At 43.8% G+C, this 21,811-nt stretch overlaps 1 protein-coding gene across 1 annotated transcript; it reads left to right on the forward strand.

Moving 5' to 3' along the window:
- Positions 1–9,572: 9,572 nt before the first annotated feature.
- Positions 9,573–19,556, forward strand: LOC140726093 (apolipoprotein L6-like). Its single transcript, XM_073042032.1, has 3 exons — positions 9,573–9,581; positions 14,250–14,313; positions 15,179–19,556. Exons 2-3 carry the CDS (start codon positions 14,273–14,275, stop codon positions 16,245–16,247), a joined length of 1,110 nt encoding a protein of 369 aa, XP_072898133.1. The 5' UTR covers positions 9,573–9,581; positions 14,250–14,272; the 3' UTR covers positions 16,248–19,556.
- The last annotated feature ends 2,255 nt before the right edge of the window (positions 19,557–21,811 follow it).

A 21,811-nucleotide genomic window follows, 5' to 3' on the forward strand; every position in this document is an offset into this window, starting at 1 on the left:
CTCTAAAATTAACAGCGGAAATTATAGGCCGGTGCACCTGTCATCAGAAGTGTGGAAGTTATTGGAAAGTATTCAAAGGGATCAAATATGTGAGTATTTGGATAGACAAATGCCGATCCAGGATAATTAGCATGGCTTTGTATGTGGTAGGTCATGTCTAACCAATCTCATAGAGTATTTCGAGGAAGTTATCAGGAAAGCTGATGAAGGCAAGACAGTGGATGTTGTCTACATGGACTTTAGCAAGGCATTGGATAAGATCCCGCATGGGAGCCTGGTCAAGAAGGTTCAGTTGCTTGGTATTCAAGGTGGATTCAAACTGGATTAGACATTGGCTCTGTGGGAGAAGCCAGAGAGTGGTAGTAGATGGTTGTCTCTCTGACTGGAGACCTGTGACTAGTGGAGTGCCACAGGGATTGGTGCTTGGTCCATTGTTCTGTGTCACCTATATCCATGACCTGGATGATAATGTGGCTAACTGGATCAACAAATATTTGGATGACACCAAGATTGGGGATGTGGACAGCAAGCAAGACTATCATGTCCTGCAGCGGGATCTGGACCAGCTGGAAAAATAAACTAAAAAATGGCAGATGGAATTTAATGTCGACAAGTGTGAGGTTTTGCACTTCAGTAGGACCAACCAGGGTAGATCTTATACAGTGAACGGTAGGGCACTGAGGAGTGTGATAGAACAAGGAGACCTGGGAAAAGAAGTCCATAATTTATTAAAAGTGGAGTTACAGGTTGATACAGTTGTAAAGAAAGCTTTTGCACATTGCCCTTCATAAATCAAGGTACAGAGTACAAGAGATTGGTTGTTAGGTTGAAGTTGTATACGATGTTGGTGAGGCCTAACTTGGAGTTTTGTGTACAGTTTTGGTCATGGGTAACCCTAGGTAAATTCTAAGGTAAGGACATGTTTGGCACAGTTTAGTGGGCTGAAAGGCCTGTATTGTACTGTAGGCTTTCTATGTTTCTGTCTCTATGTTACCTACAGGAAAGATGTAAATAATGTTGAAAGAGTACAGAGAAAATTGGTATGGATGTTGCCTGGTCTGGAGGACTTGATTTACAAGGGAAGATTGAAAAGATTAGGACTTTATTCCTTGGAAGACTGACGGGAGATTTGAAAGAGGTATACAAAATTATGAGGGGAATAGATAGGGTAAATTCCCATGAGGTTGGGTGGAAGTCATGGGTTAAGGGTGAAAAGTGAAATGTTTAAGGGGAGCATGATGGGAACCTCTTCACTCAGAGGGTTGTGAGAGTTGGGAATGAGCTGCCAGAACAAGTGGTGCATGCGGGCTCGATTTCAACATTTAAGAGAAGTTTTGACAGGCGTGTGGATGGTAGGGGTCCGGGTGCAGATCAGTGGGAGTAGGCAGGTTTAATTCTTCAGTACAGTCTATGTGGGCCAAAGGGCCTGTTTCTGTGCTGTACTTTTCTATGACTCTATTCTCTTGTCTCCCCTCTCGCATCGGACAGAAGCTACAAAAACTTGAAAGCACATATGACGATGCTTTTCATTCCCACTTCTTCCCCCTCCACTCTCCACTCCGATCACTGGCTGACACGGATGGGAAACATTCAGAGGTTAGGGGTCACACCTGTGAAATAGGACTGGCTCAAGTGGGCATGGATCCATTGAGCCAAATGTTTGTTTCTGCGCCATATAACTCTACAGACATAACATAGAGGAAAGAATGTTGAAATTGTGAAACACAAAGCAGGAAGACATGCCCACTGGCTCAGGCAGGAAACATCCCCCACTCCCAGAGGATGAAACAGGAAACAACGGGAAAGAAAGCAACAAGCTGAGCCAATATCACAGATGAATGACTGATACGGCCAGAAATCAGGTGACCTGGAGGTGTAGAATACAATATTATATCCAAAAAGACAACTGTGTGTGGAGATACGTTCTACCAAAGGAGGTGTCAGCCACTCCCTCCCTCTGCTGGCCTACAGGTCACACGGGTGAGGTGTAGCCCGAATGGAGAAACAAATGATCCAAAGAGGCTGCAACGTGTCCAGATGGAAGATGAAGTGCCTCTCTGTAGCTTAAGAAGCTTCATTCTCTCCTTCCCAGTTCTCCCTTTATTATCACCTTCAGGGATTTTGATCTTGTATTCCAAGGTCTCTCTTTGTTTCTCGATAGCCTCCAGGGGCCAAGAATTCATAGAGAATGTCCCACCCTATTCGATATCCCAAAATGCATCACCTCACTTACTTCCGACTTCCGTCACTTCTCTGTATCTCTGAGTGGTGATGCCTGAAGAAGGACCAAGGACCCTCACCGTCTGGAACATGCCTTCCACTTGTTACAGCCACTGGGGAGGAGGCACAGGAACCTGAAGACCCACACTCAATAATTCAGGGAAAGCTTCTTCCCTTCCACCATCGGATTTCTGAATGGTCCATCAACACTCCTTTCCTTTCCACTATTTATTTATTGATGTAATTATTGTTACAAACTATTGTGCAAACTGCACCACAGCCGTCAGAAAAGCTCTGCAACAGGTGGTCAAAAGTGCCCAACACATCATCAGCACCAGCCTACCCGCCATCAGGGGCATATATACAGAACGGTGTTGTAAAGGGCCAGTGACGTCAGGAAGGATCCCCCGACCCAGCTCATCGACTGTTTGTCCCCACTCCCATCAGGGAGGAGGCTGCAAAACATCCAGGCCAGGACCACCAGACTCAAAAACAGTTACTTTCCCCAAGCAGTGAGGCTGATCAACACCCCCACCCACCACAACTTTATCAGCTGATGTACAGACACTCCTGTGCCTAGCGTCAAATTACGGACATAGAATCTGTGTACGTAAGCTATCTTATGTATTTATATTTATTGTGATCATTATCTTGTGTTTTTTTGTATCACATTAGATATGTCTTTTTTATTTGCTTTTAATTTCTGGAAAACTGCCTGCAGAGAATTCCTGAAAGTAATTGTCTGTGACTGGATCTGTTTCCCATCTCATGGCCCATGTGGAAACCGAACTCTCGCACTGGAACCACTGCTCCTGTTCCACAATTCCCTCATCTCGTTGCTAAAGACACTGCTCTCCCACCACAAGTATGCATCATCTCTAGAGTCACACCCAGTTCCAGTTTGACAACATTGCTCACACTCTCTGCATCAGTGAATTAATGCTGTTAAATATTGTGAAATCAGGTGTCCCTCATGGCAAGTACTCCTGAAGTATTGTCAATCTGGCTACAGTAGAGAGATACCCTTTGACGCACAAACCCATGAAGAATTTTGTTTTGTTCATTTTCAGATCAGAGTGTGGTCAGTGAGACGGGTATTTATTGCCCTTGAGAAGGTGGTGAGCAGCCCTTTTGGAGAAGTTGCAGTTCTGGTGAAGGTTCTCCGCGGTGATGCAGGGAGGGAGTTCCGGGAGCTGAACTCAGTGAGTGATGGTGTAATTCCACACTCACATGGGCAGCTTCATTTGCTGAGCAATTGTGAGTGGAATTGGGTTGTGAACATCCACACTTCCGAGCTGAGAGAAAGAAGATCACTGATGGAATAGCTGGAGATGGTTGCCCCATTGGCAATTCCCAGAGGAACTCCTACATGATGTCCTGGGGCTGGGATGACTGACAACTACCAGCATCTCCTTCAGGTAAGCTATGGTATGACTCTAAGCCTTGAACTATTCCCCTTTGATAGCCTTGAACTTCAGTTTTACCAGGCTCCATCTTGCCAGACGAGTTGATGCTGCCTTCGTGTGAAGGTCAGTCACTCTCACCTCCTTGCAGGAATTCAGCTCTTTGTTCCATTTTGGATCCATCACAGGATTCCTGGCAGAACTGAAACTGCCCATCAGAGTGTAGACCACTGGGAGTAACTGCTGCTTGACTGCAGTTGACCAACAGCTTCCATTAGAGTTGATAACTCTGTCTGGTGCAATGAAATCAACTGGCTGAAGATGCTTTCTATAATGGTACAGATCTCAGAAGGGAGCAGAATTATCATCTGTTCTAAAGTTCTGAGTGAACTTTAATTTTTCCTTTAGCACTGATCCCCGCTGTTGGGGAGAGGCGAGGGGAGGAGGGGACTGGGTAGATGGGTCATACAGCATGGAATAAGGTCTTTCATCCATATTTACCTACATGAACAAGCCTGACTTGCCTGTGTTCGGCCCATATCACTGGAAACCTTTTGTACCCATACTGTCTAAGTGTCTTTTAAACTTTGCAATTGACTCTACCCACCTCCATAACTTCCTCTGACAACTTGTCCCATATACCCAGCTCCCCCTCTGTGAAAAACCTATCCTTTAGGTCCCCTTAAAATCTTTCCTCAGTCACTTTAAATGTGTGTGTTCTAGTTTAGATTCACCTACCCTGGGGAAAAGACTTATCAATGCCCCTCGTGATTTTATGTACCACTATAAGATCGCTCTGCAGTCTCCTACACTCCAGGGGAAAAAGCTGCAGCCTGTCCAGTCTCTCATTATAACTCAACCGTCCAGTCCTGTTCACATCTTTGTGAATGTCCCCAGGTCAGTCTCATTCTTCCTGTAGCAAGGTGACCAGATCAGTACAGGAAGGCTTTGTGTGGGGCAAGTCATGTCTCACCAACTTGAGTGAGTTTTCTGATGAGGTGACGAGGGTGATTGAAGTAGGTAGAGCTGTGGATGTTGTCTACGTGGAGTTTGAAAAGTTCCCTGATTTGAAATTCATCCAGAAGATTAAGGTACGTGGGATCAATGGATTTCAAACTGGATTTCAAACTGGTTTGCCCACGCAAGACAGGGGACAGTGGTTGAAGAGATTTATTCTAGCTGGAGATCTGTTATTTGTAGTGTTCCACAAGGATCTGTACTGGGACCTCTGCTGTCTATATAAATAACATATATAAATATAAATACATAATATAAATATAGGTGATCTATATAAATAACCTGGGTGAAAATGTAGGTGAGTGGGTTAGTAAGTTTGCAGATGGACACGGACTGATTGTGAATAGTCATCGTGGCTTCCTGCATTCCTGATAGTGTGGTTAACTGGATCAGCAAATTTGCAGATGACACCAAGATTGGGGAGTAATGGACAGCGAGGAAGGCTATCATGGCTTACAGCAGGATCTGGACCAGTTGGAAAATGGGCTAAAAATGGCAGATGGAAATTAATGCAGACAAGTACAAAGTGTTGCACTTCATTAGGATCAACCAGTGTAGGTCTTACACCGTGAATGGTCAGGCACAGAGGAGTGTGGCAGAACAAAGGGATCTGGGAATACAGGTCCACAGTTCATTGAAAGTTGTGTCACTCGTCAATAGGGTTGTGAAGAAATCCTTTGCACATTGGCCTTCATAAACCAAAGTATTGTGTACAGGAGATGGGATGTTTGTCGAATTGTATAAGACATTGCTGAGGCTTAATTTGGAATATGGTGTGCAGTTTCAGTCACCTACCTACAGGAAAGATGTAAACAAGGTTGATAGATACTGAGAAAATTTACAAGGATGTTGCTGGGTGTGGAGGACCGGAGTTATAAGGAAAAACTGAATGGGTTCGGACTTTATTCCTTGGAATGTGGAATATTGAGAGAATATTTGAGAGAGGAATACAATATTATGAGGGGTACAGACAGGGTAAATACAAGCAGGCTTATTCTACTGAAGACTGGGTGGGATGATCCTAGAGGTCATGGGTTAAGGGTGAAAGGGGAACATGAGGGGAAACCTTTTCACTTAGAGGGTCACGAGAGTGTGGAACAAGCTACCAGTGCAAGCAGTGCGTGCGAGCTCGATTTAAACGTTTAAGAGAAGTTTGGATAGGTACGTGGATGGTAGGGGTATGGAGGGCTATGGTCCACGTGCAGGTCGATGGGAATAGGCAGTTTAAATGGATCAACACGGACTGGATGGGCCAAAGGGCCTGTTTCTGTGCTGTACTTTTCTATGACTCAATGACTCTATGATAGGGAGATTGGTGGTGTTGACAGCGTAGAAGACTGACAAAGAATACAATGGGATTATCGATCAGATGCTGATATGAGTGGAGAAATGGCAGATGGAGTTTAACTCGGCCAGATCTGAAGCTGCACCCTGGCAGATCAAAGAGACAGTACACTGCCAAAGACAAGTGTTGATGGGCAGAGGGATCTTGGGATCCGAGTTCATAGTTCCCTGAAAGTGACTACACGGGTTGACACAGTGGTTAAGAAGGCGAACGGTCTGCTTGAGTTTAGTCATCAAGGCATTGATTCAAAAGTCAGGAAGTTATGTTGCAGCTTTATAAAGATCTAGTTGGGCCACAGCTGGAGTATTGCACATGTCGAGGCTTTGGAGAGGGTGGAGGGTGCAGAGGAAGTTTACCGAGATGTTGCCTGGTTCAGAGGGTCTATGCTATAATGAGGGATCGGACAAACTTGGGTTGTTTTCTCTGGAACAGTAGAGGCTGACGGGAGATCTGACAGAGGTCCATAAGATTATGAGAGGACATATATTTAAGGTGAGAGTGGGTAATTGCAAAGGAGATGTGAGGGGCAAGTTTTTCAATGAAAGAGTGGTGGGTGTCTGGAATACGCTGCCCAGGGTGGTGCTAGAGACAGATACAAAAGGGACTTTTAACAGATGTTTAGACAGGGACATGGATGTGTGGAAAATGGAAGGATATGGACGTTGTGTAGGCAGAAGAGATTAGATTTGTTAGCCATTAGATTACTCATTTAACTGGTTTGACACAACATGCTGGGCCAGGAATCCTGTCCCTGTGCTGTACTGTTTGATTTTCCATGTTCTGTAGATGATACTTCTACTGTCGTCCCAGCAGCTGTAACCTGGCATCTCAGTTCCTGTACTCAGTGATCGGACTGATGAAAGCAAGCACGCAAACACATTCTTCACCACCCTGACTCCCTGCTTGCCCTCTACTTGTATATATTTGTACTCTTAGGACTCTCTGTTCTATAAGCCTCTCCAGGGCATTGTGCAATTACTGTCCTGAATTAATTTAGTAAAATTCATCACTTCTCATTTGTCCTATTTCAATTCCAACTCCCAATCATTGGCCCAAATTTTTCAAATTCACATTTAATGAAGTTACAGTGCCACACAACTTTTGTCTGCACAAGGACTGTGTGGGAGTCACTCTTCCAATGGTATGGACATGATGAACAGATGCCCCCTGGAAGAATACACACCATGGATTGGCATGGATGAGGGCAAGTATGTTTCTTCCTCAGTCAAGATGTTCAGCAGTCGTATCCTTTAGGACTTCTCCAGCCTAGTGGTGCTACTAGAGCCGCCCTGTCTGATGGACATTGAAATTTCACGCAATGTACATTCAGTGACCTTGCTACTTTCAGCATTCCTTCAGTGTGGTTCAACATGGAGGAACAGAGTGAAGACAGTCAATGGAGATCAGGAGGGGCTTTTGACCTGATGCCACGAGACCTCATGGATTCCAATGTTAATACTGAGCATTCCCATGGCTGCCCACACCTTGCTGTACCTCCACCCACCCAGGGTTTCATAGAGTTATAAAGCATGGGAACAGGCCATTCAGCCCAACTGGTCCATGCTAATCAAACTGCCCCATCCATGCTAGCCCATTTGTCATTATTTGGCCCATAACCTTCTGAACCTTTCCTATCCATGTGCTGTGCCTGTCCAAATGTCTTTAAAAGCTGTTATTCTTCCTTCCTCAGCCACTTCCTCCAATTTCCCATCCTTTGGGGTCTCCGCCTGAAACATCAAATCTTTACTCATTACCATAGATGCTGCTGAGTTCCTCCAGCTTTTGTGTGTGTTACTTTGGATTTCCAGCATCTGTAGAATTTCTTGTGTTTGTGTAAAATAGTTGTGGTTCAAGATCATCTTAAATCTTTCTCCTTCCTCCTAATACCTATGTCCTCTCTAGTTCTTGATTCCCCACCTCTGGGAAAAGCTCAGTGTCTGCAATCAGCCTATGTTTGCCCCTCATGACATTATACACCAATATCAGATCAGCTCTCAGTCTCCTGTTCTCTCAGAAATAACCTTTTAGCCTGTCCAACCTCTCTCTCCATCAAATTCCAGCAGCATCCTTGTCAATCGTCCCCGCACTCGTTCCAGTTTAAAAGCAAACACAATACTACCATCTTCTCAAAATTTCTCAAAGCTTCAAGACCTCACCCTCAATACCTCCTTGTGCACTTGGATCCTCGATTTCCTCACTTGTAGACCCCAGTCTTCTCCACGATCTCCATCAGCACTGGTGCACCACAAGGCTGTGTGCTCAGCCCCTGCTCTACACTTCTGACTGTGCAGTTAAGCACAGTTCCAATGCCATATTTAAGTGTCATTGGCCGAATCAGGAGTGGTGACAAATCAACATAAAGGAGAGAGATTGAAAATCTGGCTGAGTGGTGTCACAGCAACAGCCTCTCACTCGATGTCAGCAAGACCAAGGAGCTGATTATTGTCAGGAGGAGGAAACCAGAGATCCATGAGCCCGTCCTCATTGGGGGGTCAGAGATGGAGAGGGTCTAACTTTAAATTCCTTGGCCTTATCATTTCAGAGAATCTGTCCTGGGCCTGGCACATAAACACCATTAGAAAGAAAACACAGCAGTGCCTCTACTTTTTCAGAAGTTTGTAAAGGTAAAGTATGTCATCTGAAACTTTAAGAAACTTCTATAGATGTGTGGTGGGGAGTTTATTCACTGGTTGCATCATGTTCTGGTACGGAAACACCAACACCCTCATATGGAAAAGCCCTCAACAAGTAGTGGATATGTCCCCGTCCATCATGGGTAAAGCCCTCCCCACCATTGAGCACATCGACACAGAGCACTGTAGGGAAAAAACATCTGTTATAGAAACATAGAAAACATACAGCATAATACAGGCCCTTCGGCCCACAAAGCTGTGCCGAACATGTCCCTACCTTAGAACTACCTAAGCTTTATGCATAGCCCTCTGTTTTCCTAAGCTCCATGTAGCCATCCAGGAGTCTCTTAAAGACCTTATCGTTTCCACCTCCACCACCGTTGCCGGCAGCCCATTCCATGCACTCACCATTCTCTGCGTAAAAAAAACTTACCCCTGACATCTACTCTGTATCTACTGCCCAGCACCTTAAAACTATGCCCTCTCGTGCTAACCATTTCAGCCCTGGGAAAAAGCCTCTGACTATCCACACGATCAATGCCTCTCATTATCTTGTACGCCTCTATCGTCACCTCTCATCCTCCGTTGCTTCAAGGAGACAAGGCCAAGTTCACTCAACCTATTCTCATAAGGCTTGCTCCCCAATCCAGGCAACATCCTTGTAACTCTCCTCTGTGCCCTTTCAATGGTTTCCACGTCCTTCCTACAGTGAGGCGACCAGAATTGAGCACAGTACTCCAAGTGGGGTCTGATCAGGGTCCTATATAGCTGCAACATTACCTCTCAGCTCTTAAGCTCAATCCCACGATTGATGAAGGCCAATGCACCATATCGGAGTAACCCCATAATCCAGGCCATTTTCCCTCTAGATGCTGCCATCAGGAAGGAGGTACAGGAGCGTCAGGACCCACACCATCAGGTTCAGGGACAGTTACCCTTCAACTATCAGGCTCCTGAACCAGAGTGAGTAACTTCACTCCCACCATCACTGAACTGTTCCCACAACCCATGGACTCACCTTCAAGGACTCTTCATTTCATGTTCTCAATATTTATTGCTGATTTATTATTATTATTAGTTGTAGTATGTTTCTGTTTTTTGTGTTTGCACGGTTGGTTGTACATTGGTTGTTTGTCTGTCCTGTGGGGGTGGTTTTTCACTGATTCTATTGTATTTCTTGTATTTACTGTGAATGCCCACAAGGAAATGAATCTCAGGGAGTATATGGTGACACACTATATACAGACTTTGATAACAAATTTGCTTTGAACTTTGAGAAAATGCTGGAAATGCTCAGTAGGTTGTGTGTACGACTGGAGTGAGGAAAACTGAGACTATATCACAGGTGACTGTCTCACTGCAGGAATGACTAATTCCGACACAGAGAAAGTGAGCAGCCTAACACTGGAGAATTCACACTGAGTCAGAAAAGCTGCACTGTGTCCAAGTAAGTCCACAAGACATGGGAGCAGTATGAGGCCACTCAGCCCATCGAGTCAGCCCTGCCATTCCATCATGTCTGACTTATGTTCCCTCTCTAACCCGTTCTTCTGCCTAATGTTCTGTAAATTTACAGGTACCAGAAATGCAGAATAAAACAGGCTGTCTACAGCACCATCTCCTGACTTTATGCCTCGGTCACTGACACTCGTGCATGGTTTTCCTTTGAAAATTATGCATGGCCATTGGCAATGGTACAGTTCTTTGCTGAATTGGTAACATATTATCGTGAGGGCAACAGGATGGACAATCTACCAATGTCCAAAAGACAATAAACTGTGCAAATATAAAAGAAAAAAAGTAAAATAATAATAAATAAATAAATAAATAAATAAATAAGCAACAAATATGGAGAACATGAGATGAAGAGTCCTTGAGAGTGAGTGGGAACAGGTCAGTGATGGGACGTATGAAGTTGCATGGAATTATCCCCACTGGATGGCCTGGTGAAGGAAGTCATTGAAAGTCAGAGAAAGAACTTTCACAAAGACGAAAGCCTCGCACTAAGTAAGAACTGGAATTTGATTGTAAACAAGGTGGCACAGCGGAAACCTGATTGGATGAAGACTAACCAATCAGGAAGGACAGAAGATGAGTTTATATGTACCACTGGACTAGACATGCCTAGGCATTGTCCCTGATGAAGATGACAGAATTGTCATTGAAATGTTGATTAAAATCGATACCTGTACCCAACTGGAAGCCTGAGAAGAGTTTATCCATCAGATATGCCTGGAAAGAGCTAGATGATTTTTCACTTTATCCCCACTGGCTCAAGAGGCTGATTGTTGACGGATAACAACTGTTCCTGAACCTGGTGGTGTGAGTCCTGAGGCTCCTGTACCTTTTTCCTGATGGTAACAGTGAGAAGAGAACATGGCCAGGATGTTGGGGATCCTTGATGATGGATGCTGCTTTTCTGAACAGCATTCTGTGTCGATGTCCTCAATGGTGGGGAGAGCTTTACCCCTGGACTGGACCGTATCCACAACATTTTGATGTGTTCATGCATAATTTTCAAAGGAGAAACGTGTAAGAGTCAGTGACCGAGGCATAAAGTCAGGAGATGGTGCTGTAGACAGCCTGTTTTATTCTGCATTTCTGGCATCTGCACAGTTACAGAACTTTAGGCAGAAGAACGGGTTAGAGAGGGAACATAAATCAGACATGATGGAATGGCAGGGCTGACTCGATGGGCTGATTGGCCTCATACTGCTCCCATGTCTTGTGGACTTATTTGGATATGGAGGACTATAGAACCAGTGCAGATCAATGGGAGTAGTCAGTTCAAATGGTTTGCCATAGACTAGATGGACTGAAGAGCCTGTTTCTCTGCTGTACTTTTCCATGACTCTATGAATGCCAGACACAACTTGGCCCACAAATAACCTGTGGCAATCAACGTTACAAGATCCTGTTGAATACCATCATGCACATCAACAACAAGATCATCAACAACATCATCATTATCATAATTATCATCAACATCATCAACATCATTATCATAATTATCATCATCAAGATCAGCATCAACATCAGCATCTGCATCATATGTTGTTTGGTATGTCACAGGCAATCATGATCTCTGACCATGATTGTTCTTGTCAAATTTTTTCTACAGAATTAGTATGCCATTACCTTCTTCTGGGCAGTGTCTTTACAAGACAAGTGACCCCAGCCATTATCAACACTCTAGAGATTATCAGCATAGTGTCAGTGGTCGCATAACTAGAATTTGTGATGTGCACCAGCTGCTCATACGACCATCCACCACCTGATCCAATGTCTTCACGTGACCCTGTTCGAGGGGGCTAAGCAGGTGCTACACCCTGCCCAAGGGTGACTTGCAGGCTAGCAGAGGAAAGGAATGTCTTACACCTCCTTTCATAGAGACTGTTGAATCAATTCTTCTTATAAGATATTAATTGAATTAATGCAAGACTGAAATCATAGTTTTACTGACATAATTTGTGTTTGTAGCAATTTGTATTGTTAACAAACTCATGTATTTTCACAGAAAGTGATAGTTCATCTCCACTTACTGGCTGAAGCCAGTACAGCAGAAACATCGAACTTCTCATTTTGTAATTGGCTACACATGAGTTATAATTATTATAATTGTGTAGCCTTTTGATTGGATTCTGATATCTCAGGAATTTCTGCAATAGGACATAGAAATCTACAGCACATTACAGGTCCTTCGGCCCACAATGTTGTGCAAACAATGTAACCTACTCTAGAAACTGCTTAGAATTAATCTACTGCATAGCCCTCTATTTTTCTAAGCTCCATGTACATATCTAAGAGTCTCTTGGAAGACCTTACTGTATCCAGCTCCTCCACCACCAGCAGTGCATTCCACGCACCCGCCACTATCTGTGTGAAAAACTTACCCCTGACATCCACCTTCTACCTATTTCCAAGCACCTTAAAACTACCCCCCTCATGTTTGCCATTTCAGCCCTGGGGAAAAAGCCTCTGGCTATCCACACGATCAATGCCTCTCATCATCTTATACACCTCTATCAGATCACCTCTCATCCTTCGTCACTCCAAGGAGTAAAACGAGTTCACTCAACCTATTCTCATAAGGCATGCTCTCCAGTCCAAGCAACATCTTTGTAAATCTCCTCTGCACTCTCTCTATAGGACCCACATCTTTCCTGTAGTGAGGTGACCAGAACTAAACACAGTACTCCAAGTGGGGTCTAACTAAGGTCTTATATAGCTTTAACATTACCTCACCACTCTTGAAGTCAATCCCAGAGTTGATGAAGGCTAACACACCATACGCCTTCTGAACAACACTGTCAACCTGCAGCAGCTTTGAGCATGCTATGGACACGGACCCCAAGATCTTGCTGATCCTCCACACTGCCAAGAGTCTCACCACTAATATTATATTCTGTCTTCAAATTTGATCTCCCACAATCAACCACTTCACACTTACTTGGGTTGGACTCCATCTGCCACTTCTTAGCCCAGTTCTACATCCTATCGATTTCACACTATAACCTCTGACAGCCTCCAGACTATCCACAACAGCCCCAACTTTTGTGTCATTACTAACCCACTCTTTTACTTCCTTATCTATAAAGAGGAGGGGTCCTAGAACAGATCAGTGTGGAACACCACCGGTTACTGTCCTCCATGCAGAATACGAACCATCTACAACCACTCTTTGTCTTCTGTGGGCAAGCCAATTCTGGATCCACAATGCAATGTCCATTTGGATCCCATGCCTCCTTATTTTCTGAAGGAGCTTTGCATGGGGAACCTTATCAAATGCCTTACTGAAATCCATATACACTACATCCACTGCTCTACCTTCATCAATGTGTTTAGACACATCCTTAAAGAGTTCAATCAGGCTCGTAAGGCACGACCTGCCCTTGACAAAGCCATGCTGACTATCCCTAATCAGATTATGTCTCTCCAAATGCTCATAAATCCTGCCTCTCAGGATCTTCTCCAACAACATGCCCACCGCTGAAGTAAATATCTCGAGTATCAAGACAGTAGATTTTTCAAAGGTGCCATCTTTTTATTGAATCTATAGAGTCCCTTTAATCTCTCCTTTCTTTCTCAGCTCCTCATTTAGTTTCAAATGTTCTGCATCTTTGTTTAAACTTTAAAATAAGTGATCATGAAGAATCAAAGTTTCTCGCTCATTCCTGAACTCCTAAAAGAACTCAGGGATCGAAAATAACCAAGATCCAACAAGACATATCACCACCCCGCCACCCAAGTACCAGACATGGTAAATGGTGCTCTGTTCAGAGAATCAGATTTACAGTGGAATGAGGAGCAAACTTACTTTGCAACATCAACAAAACAACTAAACACATGAGGTTATGGGCCAATTGGAATTTATGATCTTTTGGTCACCACCTCAGACATTCACATTTAGATGACAAAGATTTAAAAAAGTGGGAAATATTCACCTGGATGCTTCCCGGCCAGCTACAAATTTCCAACACATTTCACTTTTCTGGCATCTACTTTGCCTTTATGTAAATTGAAATTTGAGATAATTCTACAGAACTGAAATATAATGTTCACATTTCATTGTGAGGTACATCATTGCAATATCAACAAATATTAGTATTTGTTAACTTTTCTCTATTCCAGATCCACTATTTCAGGAGAATCCAATGGAGACAGGTTTGCAGAATGGAAATGTGTCAGGATCCAGGTAACAAAGATTGCACCTTGTTAGAGGACAGTGAAAATCTGAACAACTGACGTCCCAATTCAGTCTTATTGGTCAATTACAAGTCATTGTCCATAGCTGATAATCACCATGAGGTGATCAATAAATGAATAACAAGGGTAATCAGTAAAACAACATGATTATCAATATTCATAGAGCTGTTATAATTCACAAGGGCACAGTTGGGATTAAGTGAAAGGAAACACTAGGATGATCAATAAATTGTTAGATTAATTGCCAAAGACAAGATTTCTCAATGGTAAGAATTCAGGAGAGATGGAATGATTGAGGGAGCCTGGACTGATGCATTCTCTGCCTCTTGAACACCAACTGCTTCTTTTCCACAAACTCCCAGTGGGAGCTCAGTAAGGTTCCTGCTATTATCCCAACTTCAGACCTGTGATATTGGTAGATCCCTCAGTCACAGACAATCTACAAATGCAATAGTTGCCAAACAAAAATATGGGTCACCAACCTGCAACAGCACCAAACATTGTCACAAAGTCCGTCTCAGTATTTGCTCCTTACAATGTTCACCTATCACCCTGACAGGAACACACTGGTCCTGACGAAGGGTCTCGGCCCGAAACGTTGACTGTACTTCTCCCTATAGATGCTGCCTGGCCTGCTGTGTTCCACCAGCACTTTGTGTGTGTTGCTTGAATTTCCAGCATCTGCAGATTTCCTCGTGTTTGGCTCTGAACTCCATCATTTCACTTTTGCATGACCAGTCCATCCTCCTTTTGAATTCTTACACTTTGCTGTGGTTCAGTTTCTGTCAATGCAATTTTAAGAATGTATTTAATTGCAAAAGTGAGAGGAAATTATTATTTGTTATTCTTAACAGGGACCAAGATGAACTAAAACAGAGAACAAAGACCATACAAGACTTTGTAAATGAGTTTCCTGAATGGGAACATCGAATGAACAGACATATACGTGAACTACAAGAGATTGCAAATGGTATTGATCGGTATCATAAAGGTGCAACAATTGCAAATGTTACCGGGTCATCTGCGGGGGCTGTAGGTGGTGTCCTAACCCTGGCAGGAATAATTGCTGCTCCTTTCACAGCAGGCGTCTCCTTGGTCCTCACCGCTGTGGGAGCGAGTATAGGTGGAGCTGGTGCTGCCACTAACTTGACAGCTGGTATCACTGAATATGCTAAACGGTCGAAGGAACAAAAAAAAGTAGATGAGATCATAAGACGATATAAAAGTGATCTGAAGGAAATGTCAGAACGCTTGACAGACATCTGCAGTGATCTCCAGTTCTTGAGTCATCTCGTTGAGGAAGAAATTACAGAAAGTGATTATAGTAAAGGCACAACGAGGGATTTTCCGGCGATCGGCAAAGCAAAGGAAGTCTCCAATAAATACAGGGAAAAACATTTGGCCACAGTCAAAGACAGATTGCATTTACCAGGGACGAGCAAGGCAAGGAATGTTCTCAATAAATGCAAGAAAAAGTATCTACTGGAAGTTAAAGCTGGATTGCAATCTGCTTCCATCAGCATGAAAACACTGAATGTGACAACATCAATAATGGCCAAACAAGTATTGAGCAAAACACCTGGCCTCAGAGAACTAGCTGAGAAACTGACAGCACTGAGTCACACTGCTCGAGAAACAAAATACGCAATGGAAACAGGAAACGTGAAATCTCTACTTTATGGCACTCCCCTGGCTTTGTCCAAAACGACAAGAGCAGTTTCAGGAGTAGTGGGAGCACTCTTTATAGTGTGGGATATCTACTCGATTGCAAAGAACTCCATTGAGCTCAGCAAGGGAAGTAAATCTGAAGTAGCTAAACAGATACGAGCTGAAGCTCAGAAGATAGAGGATGCATTAGAACTCTACGGGGACATCTGTCAATTTCTAAAAAGGTTCCTGAGAGAGACTGGGTCCAGGTATTAGTAAAGTCCAGAGGGCTGAGTAGGAAAAGGCTGAAGAAGTGTCTCCTCCCTTCCACTCATGTGGCCAGGCTTGTTGTGGAATCTCTTATCCGGAGTATCTTATCAAAACACTTCACCATGTAAAGAACGGCATGATAGACAGAGGGCAGTGGTGGAAGGGTGTCATTCTGGCTGGTGGTCTATGACCGGGGGTGTTCCACAGGGATCAGTACTGGGATCTCTGTTTGCAACATATATAAATGACTTGGACACAAATATTGACAGGTTGTTCAATAAGTTTGCAGATGACACACAAATTGGTGGAATTGTAGACAGAGAAGAAGGTCATCAAAGAATACAATAAGATATAGATCAGTTACAGTTATTTCAAGGTTCAAGATTGTTTAATGCAGGGGTTCCCAACCTTTATTGCTTTGACCAATAACATTAACGTAAGGGGTCCGTGGACCCCAGATTGGGAACTCCAAGTTTGCACAAAACTGTAGAAACTTCATGTATTTCACTGTACCGCTGCCACAAAAAAATTCATGACATATGTAGGTGATGATAAACCAAATTCTGATCTGGGTTTCTATTGTGGACTGGCAGTAGGAAGGGGACACGGAGAGGGGAATCATGGTTGGGAGAAGAGGAAGGGACATGGGAGGGAGTGGGAAGCACAAGAGAGACATTCTGTAATGATCAATAGATCAATTGTTTGGAATCAAATGACCTTGCCTGGTGCCTCAGGACTGGGTGTGTCTGCAGCCGCACATCGCCCACCCCTGGCACTCCATCTCTGCCACCTGTCCCACACCATCCCACGGCGCTCCACCCTCACCATTCCCAACATCCTTTACAAACTCACCCTCCACACCACGTTGACAAATTCAGTATTATGCAAAAGTCTTAGGCACCCTGTGTGTGTGTGTGTATATATTTATATGACTAAGAGTTTTGCACAGCATTGTAATGTTGTGGGGGGAAAATTTTATTGTGACTTAAAGATTTTGATAGACAAATGGTTAATATTGGCTTTCTGAGTGTGGAACCCAGTTTGCAGCTTAGTTTGTTATAGATATGGCCTTGGCTTTCAACAGAGACGACTCTTAAGACTAAATACTTGCAGTTGCTAGTCTTGTAAGAATTAGACTCAAGGATATGAGACAAACTGTTAATACACAGGACGGAATTTTTAATTTTTATCTGTTGCTCGGGATATCAGAGAACTACATGTGAACCTATCTTATCTTTTCCAATTCACCAAGTTAATCCAACAGCCTTTGCTTTTGCAATCAATTTGTGAACGCATAAAAGGAGCTGTGCTACCTACCGTAGATTTCGCACTACAGAGCGCACCTGATTAAAAGCCGCTGGCTCTAATTTTAGAAAGAAAATTAATTTTGTACTTGTACAGGCCGCACCGGATTTTAGGCCGCAGGTGTCCCACGTTGTAATATGAGATATTTACACAGAAAGATATTACACGTGAGGATTTTTTAACTTTTAATTAAATCCATATGGTAACAAACAAATACATATTGCAAATGCTTTTTTTCGAACCGTGCCTGTAATACGGCTACTTTTAAATATACATACGTATCGGTAACACAAATTACGTTGCGTATACATTCCAATATCTCCTAGCGACTGGTAAAAATATATATATTGCAGCCTACCAGGAAAAGTTATTGATCGCCTTTAACTTAAAAGCAGCGTTTTGGCTCCGCCGCTCCCCCCCCCACCCCCACCTTCCCATTTATCGCAAACCAGTATTTCCCACAAGACGCGGCGAAACCGGATGTAACGTCTAGCATTCCGGGCTGTAGTACAGAAAACATACTAACAAATGAATTACTAAGCGAAAATATGATAAACTAAATAACTGCCATAAAGGCAGTACAATGCTTTTCTTCGAGTGTTTTCCATGTTGATGAGGGTGAGTACAAATGACTGATTTACAATAATTTAATTGTGAAAGTGCGCTTGATTTATCGTAAAATTTCATTGGACCTCTGTGAACTACTCCCAAATTTTATTGGTCTACTGTTACGAGGCAAAATGTTTTTGGCGGCATGAAAAAAAATCATGCATTAGCCGCACCATAGTAAAGGCCGCAGTGTTCAAAGCTGTTCAAAATGTGGGAAAAAAGTAGCGGCTTAAAATCCGGAATCTACGGTATTTCTTACCATTAATCCACTAGGTAAAGGTTTAATTTCAATTATCCGAGATAAACTAGCAGCCTTACGACTGGCCCCCGTGGATAAAATTAAAATGGCCTGGGAGCAGGATTTAAATATCTCCTTATCCGAGGAGAGCTGGGACTCAGTTCTCAAATCGGTTAACTCAACCTCCCTTTGTGCTCGCCATTGCCTCTTACAGTTTAAGATTGTTCATAGAGCCCTTATGTCTAAATCTAAACTATCTCGATTCTACCCTGGCATTAGTCCGCTCTGTGATAAATGCAAGAGGGGCGTGGCCTCTCTCATCCATATGTACTGGTTCTGTCCTAGCTTGGAGAAATTTTGGAAAGATGCCTTCACTACATTATCGGGTATTCTGAATCAGCACCTAGAACCTAACCCCTTAATTGCTCTGTTCGGTTTTTGGGGCGAGACAGATTTATGTCTGGGTCCGACCAAATGCCGAATACTATCCTTTGCCTCTCTCCTGGCGAGACGCTTGATCCTCCTTAGATGGAGAGATGTTGCCCCGCCCACTCATGCGCAATGGCTTAACGACATTATGGCCTGCTTGGACCTCGAAAAAATTCATTATTCAGTTCTTAATTCGGATCTAAAGTTCCATAAGGTCTGGGGACCTTTTATCGAGTACTTTCATAACCTTCCTCCTGACTAGGGTTTTTTTTTCGTTTTTTTTCTTCTTCTTTTCGGTCCCTTGCTTTCAGCTCCCTTTTTTTTCTGGTAGTAGGCATTATCATCCTCTGTTGCTAAGTGTATTCACAGTCTGGTAGTTTGACTGTCCGGACTTATACTCTCTATATTGTGTGGTGGTTGGTCTGGAATTGTTGTTTTTTTCTTATGTTGTGGGGCTTGGGGAGGACACTAAGCTCACTTGTCTCTAATTTAGGTGCTTTTTTGTTAAATTCTCTTCCTTTGTAGCACATTGTTATTGTATGCTTAATCTTGCACTGTATTAATGCTCCTCATTGGGATTTGGGGCTTTTAATTTTGTAAAATGTTTTGAAAAACTAATAAAAAAATTTTTTTTTAAAAAGGAGCTGTGCTCTCTGTATTATTGGGGGTTTGAAACCCACTGTTAAACGTTCCACTCGCCACAATATCATGAATAAAGCTCTCTCTACTTTGAAGTCCATGTCTGTTTTACTTGTGATCAACTTTAATTTAATTTCCCTAACAATTTGGCGCCCAACATGGGGCCCCTTTCATACTGGGTCCAATGAACCATTGTACTGTGAGATCCTGTGAGCTTGAGAAGTGAGGTTCGTGAACAAGGAAAGCCACTGTGAGCTACACTTGGGAAGCATTCGTGAGGAATATTTGACTGAGATCTGCTGTGAGTCTCCGGGAGGTGGTGGTGGGTGGGGTGGGGGTGTAGGGAACGGGATCGAGACCAGTAGGGCAAGGCCGGTGCAAACGAGGAACCTGCCCAGCCAGTGACCATCCCTGAGCTCCTGGAGAGGTGGCAAGACAGTCAATGGAAGACAATGTACGAGACCAGCAAGGAGTTCACTGAATAGTCAAATGTATGGACTATAGTGACTTCGAAAACTGAGATTAATTCTGACCAGAAAGGGGGAAGGGAATTGTATTGTGATTGGAAACTAAATTTGACTACAGGTTGTCCTAAAACTAACTGGTAAGAGGTGGGTAGAAATGAAAGTAAATGCACTGGCGCTTCATCAAAACCACAACGGAGAGACCTCCCGATCCACCAACAAAGGCTCCGATGGATACACACCCTGAGAAAAGGGTAAGGCAGTGCAAGAAGACTAAGCAGCTTCTGGGTGAGCTCGGTGGACAAGATGTGGCTGAAAACTGGAGGTAGCAGGTATGTGAATAATTTTCTAGTGATTTATACAGACGGAGCCAGGGAGACTGGCACTATAGAGGCTCTTTTGATTGGAAAGGTGAGACCAAAGGAAGGGATGGGGACCCGAAATGAATTCTGGAATACATTATGTGCTCTTTTGATAAATGGGAAGATCCTATTATAGTAATCCTCCTCACCCTCCCACTCTTTCTCCCCCTGCCGAACTCTATCCTAAAATTCTAGATGTCGGACTCTGGACGATCCTATTATGGAAATCGCAATGTTTGCCACGGCCGCGGCACAACACAGAGCTGGGCAGATGTGACGACCGGTACAATTGTCTCGGTCCCATTCCGGGGACCAGCTTCCCTCATGTGAACAGGTCTTCCCTTCCAGCACAGGGGAACGTGCTTCCATGGAACAGGAACAGTCACAACCTGTGGACATTCCTCAGGGCGTAGGGGTGTAAATGTAGGGGTGGACCAGGAGAGTACAGTCTACGGAGCTGGTAGCAGCATCTAGCGATAGCCGTACAGAAAGTGAACTGCTTGTAGATAACGACTGAACCTCAAATCCCAGACCCTTGCAGAGATTAGGGGTATGATCAGTGATGCCCCTAACCTAAAACATTCCACAAATGGTTAGTACAAACTTGTGCAATTTTACCCCTTTACCTGGAGATGTAGAGTGACACCTGTGGGTTGCCTATGGCAGTGCCTGGTCCACCCTCGAACAACGGTTTGCTGTACTCCGGGAAACAAACGGCGATTGGGTCCCAAAAGCATGTAACAAAACACACTGATGAAGGTGGAACAGTGGATGTAGTGTATATGGATTTCAGTAAAGCATTTGATAAGGTTCCCCATGCCAGCTTCATTCAGAAAGTAAGGAGGCATGGGATCCAAGAGGACATTGCTTTGTGGATCCAGAACTGGCTTGCCCACAGAAGGCAAAGGGTGGTTGTAGACGGGTCATATTCTGTATGGAGGACGGTTCCAGTGGTGTATCACAGGGATCCGTTCTGGGACCCCTCCTCTCTGTGATTTTTATAAATAACCTGGATAGATCAGGAAGTAGAAGGGTGGGTTAGTAGGTTTGCTGACGATACAAAGGTTGGCGGTGTTGTGGATAGTCTGGGGCATTCTCAGAGGTTAGAGCGTGATATCGATAGGATGCAGAACTGCGCTAAGAAGTGGCAGATGGACTTCAACCCAGACAAGTGTGAAGTGGTTCATTTTGCAAGGTCAAATTTGAAGGCAGAATATAATATTAATGGTAAATTTCTTGGCAGTGTGGAGGATCAGAGAGATCTTGGGGTCCATGTCCATGGGACACTCAAAGCTGCTGCACAGGTTGACAGTGTTGTTAAGAAGGCGTATGGTTTGATGGCATTCATCAACTGTGGGAATGAGTTCAAGAGCTGTGCGGTAATGTTACAGCTACATAGGACCCTGGTCAGACCCCACTTGGAGTACTGTAGTCAGTTCTGGCCACCTCACTACAGGAAGGATGTGGATACTACAGAGAGAGTGCAGAGGAGATTTATAAGGATGTTGACTAGATTGGAGAGCA

The sequence above is a fragment of the Hemitrygon akajei genome, chromosome 4, assembly GCF_048418815.1.
Source record: "Hemitrygon akajei chromosome 4, sHemAka1.3, whole genome shotgun sequence".
NCBI lineage: Eukaryota > Metazoa > Chordata > Chondrichthyes > Myliobatiformes > Dasyatidae > Hemitrygon > Hemitrygon akajei.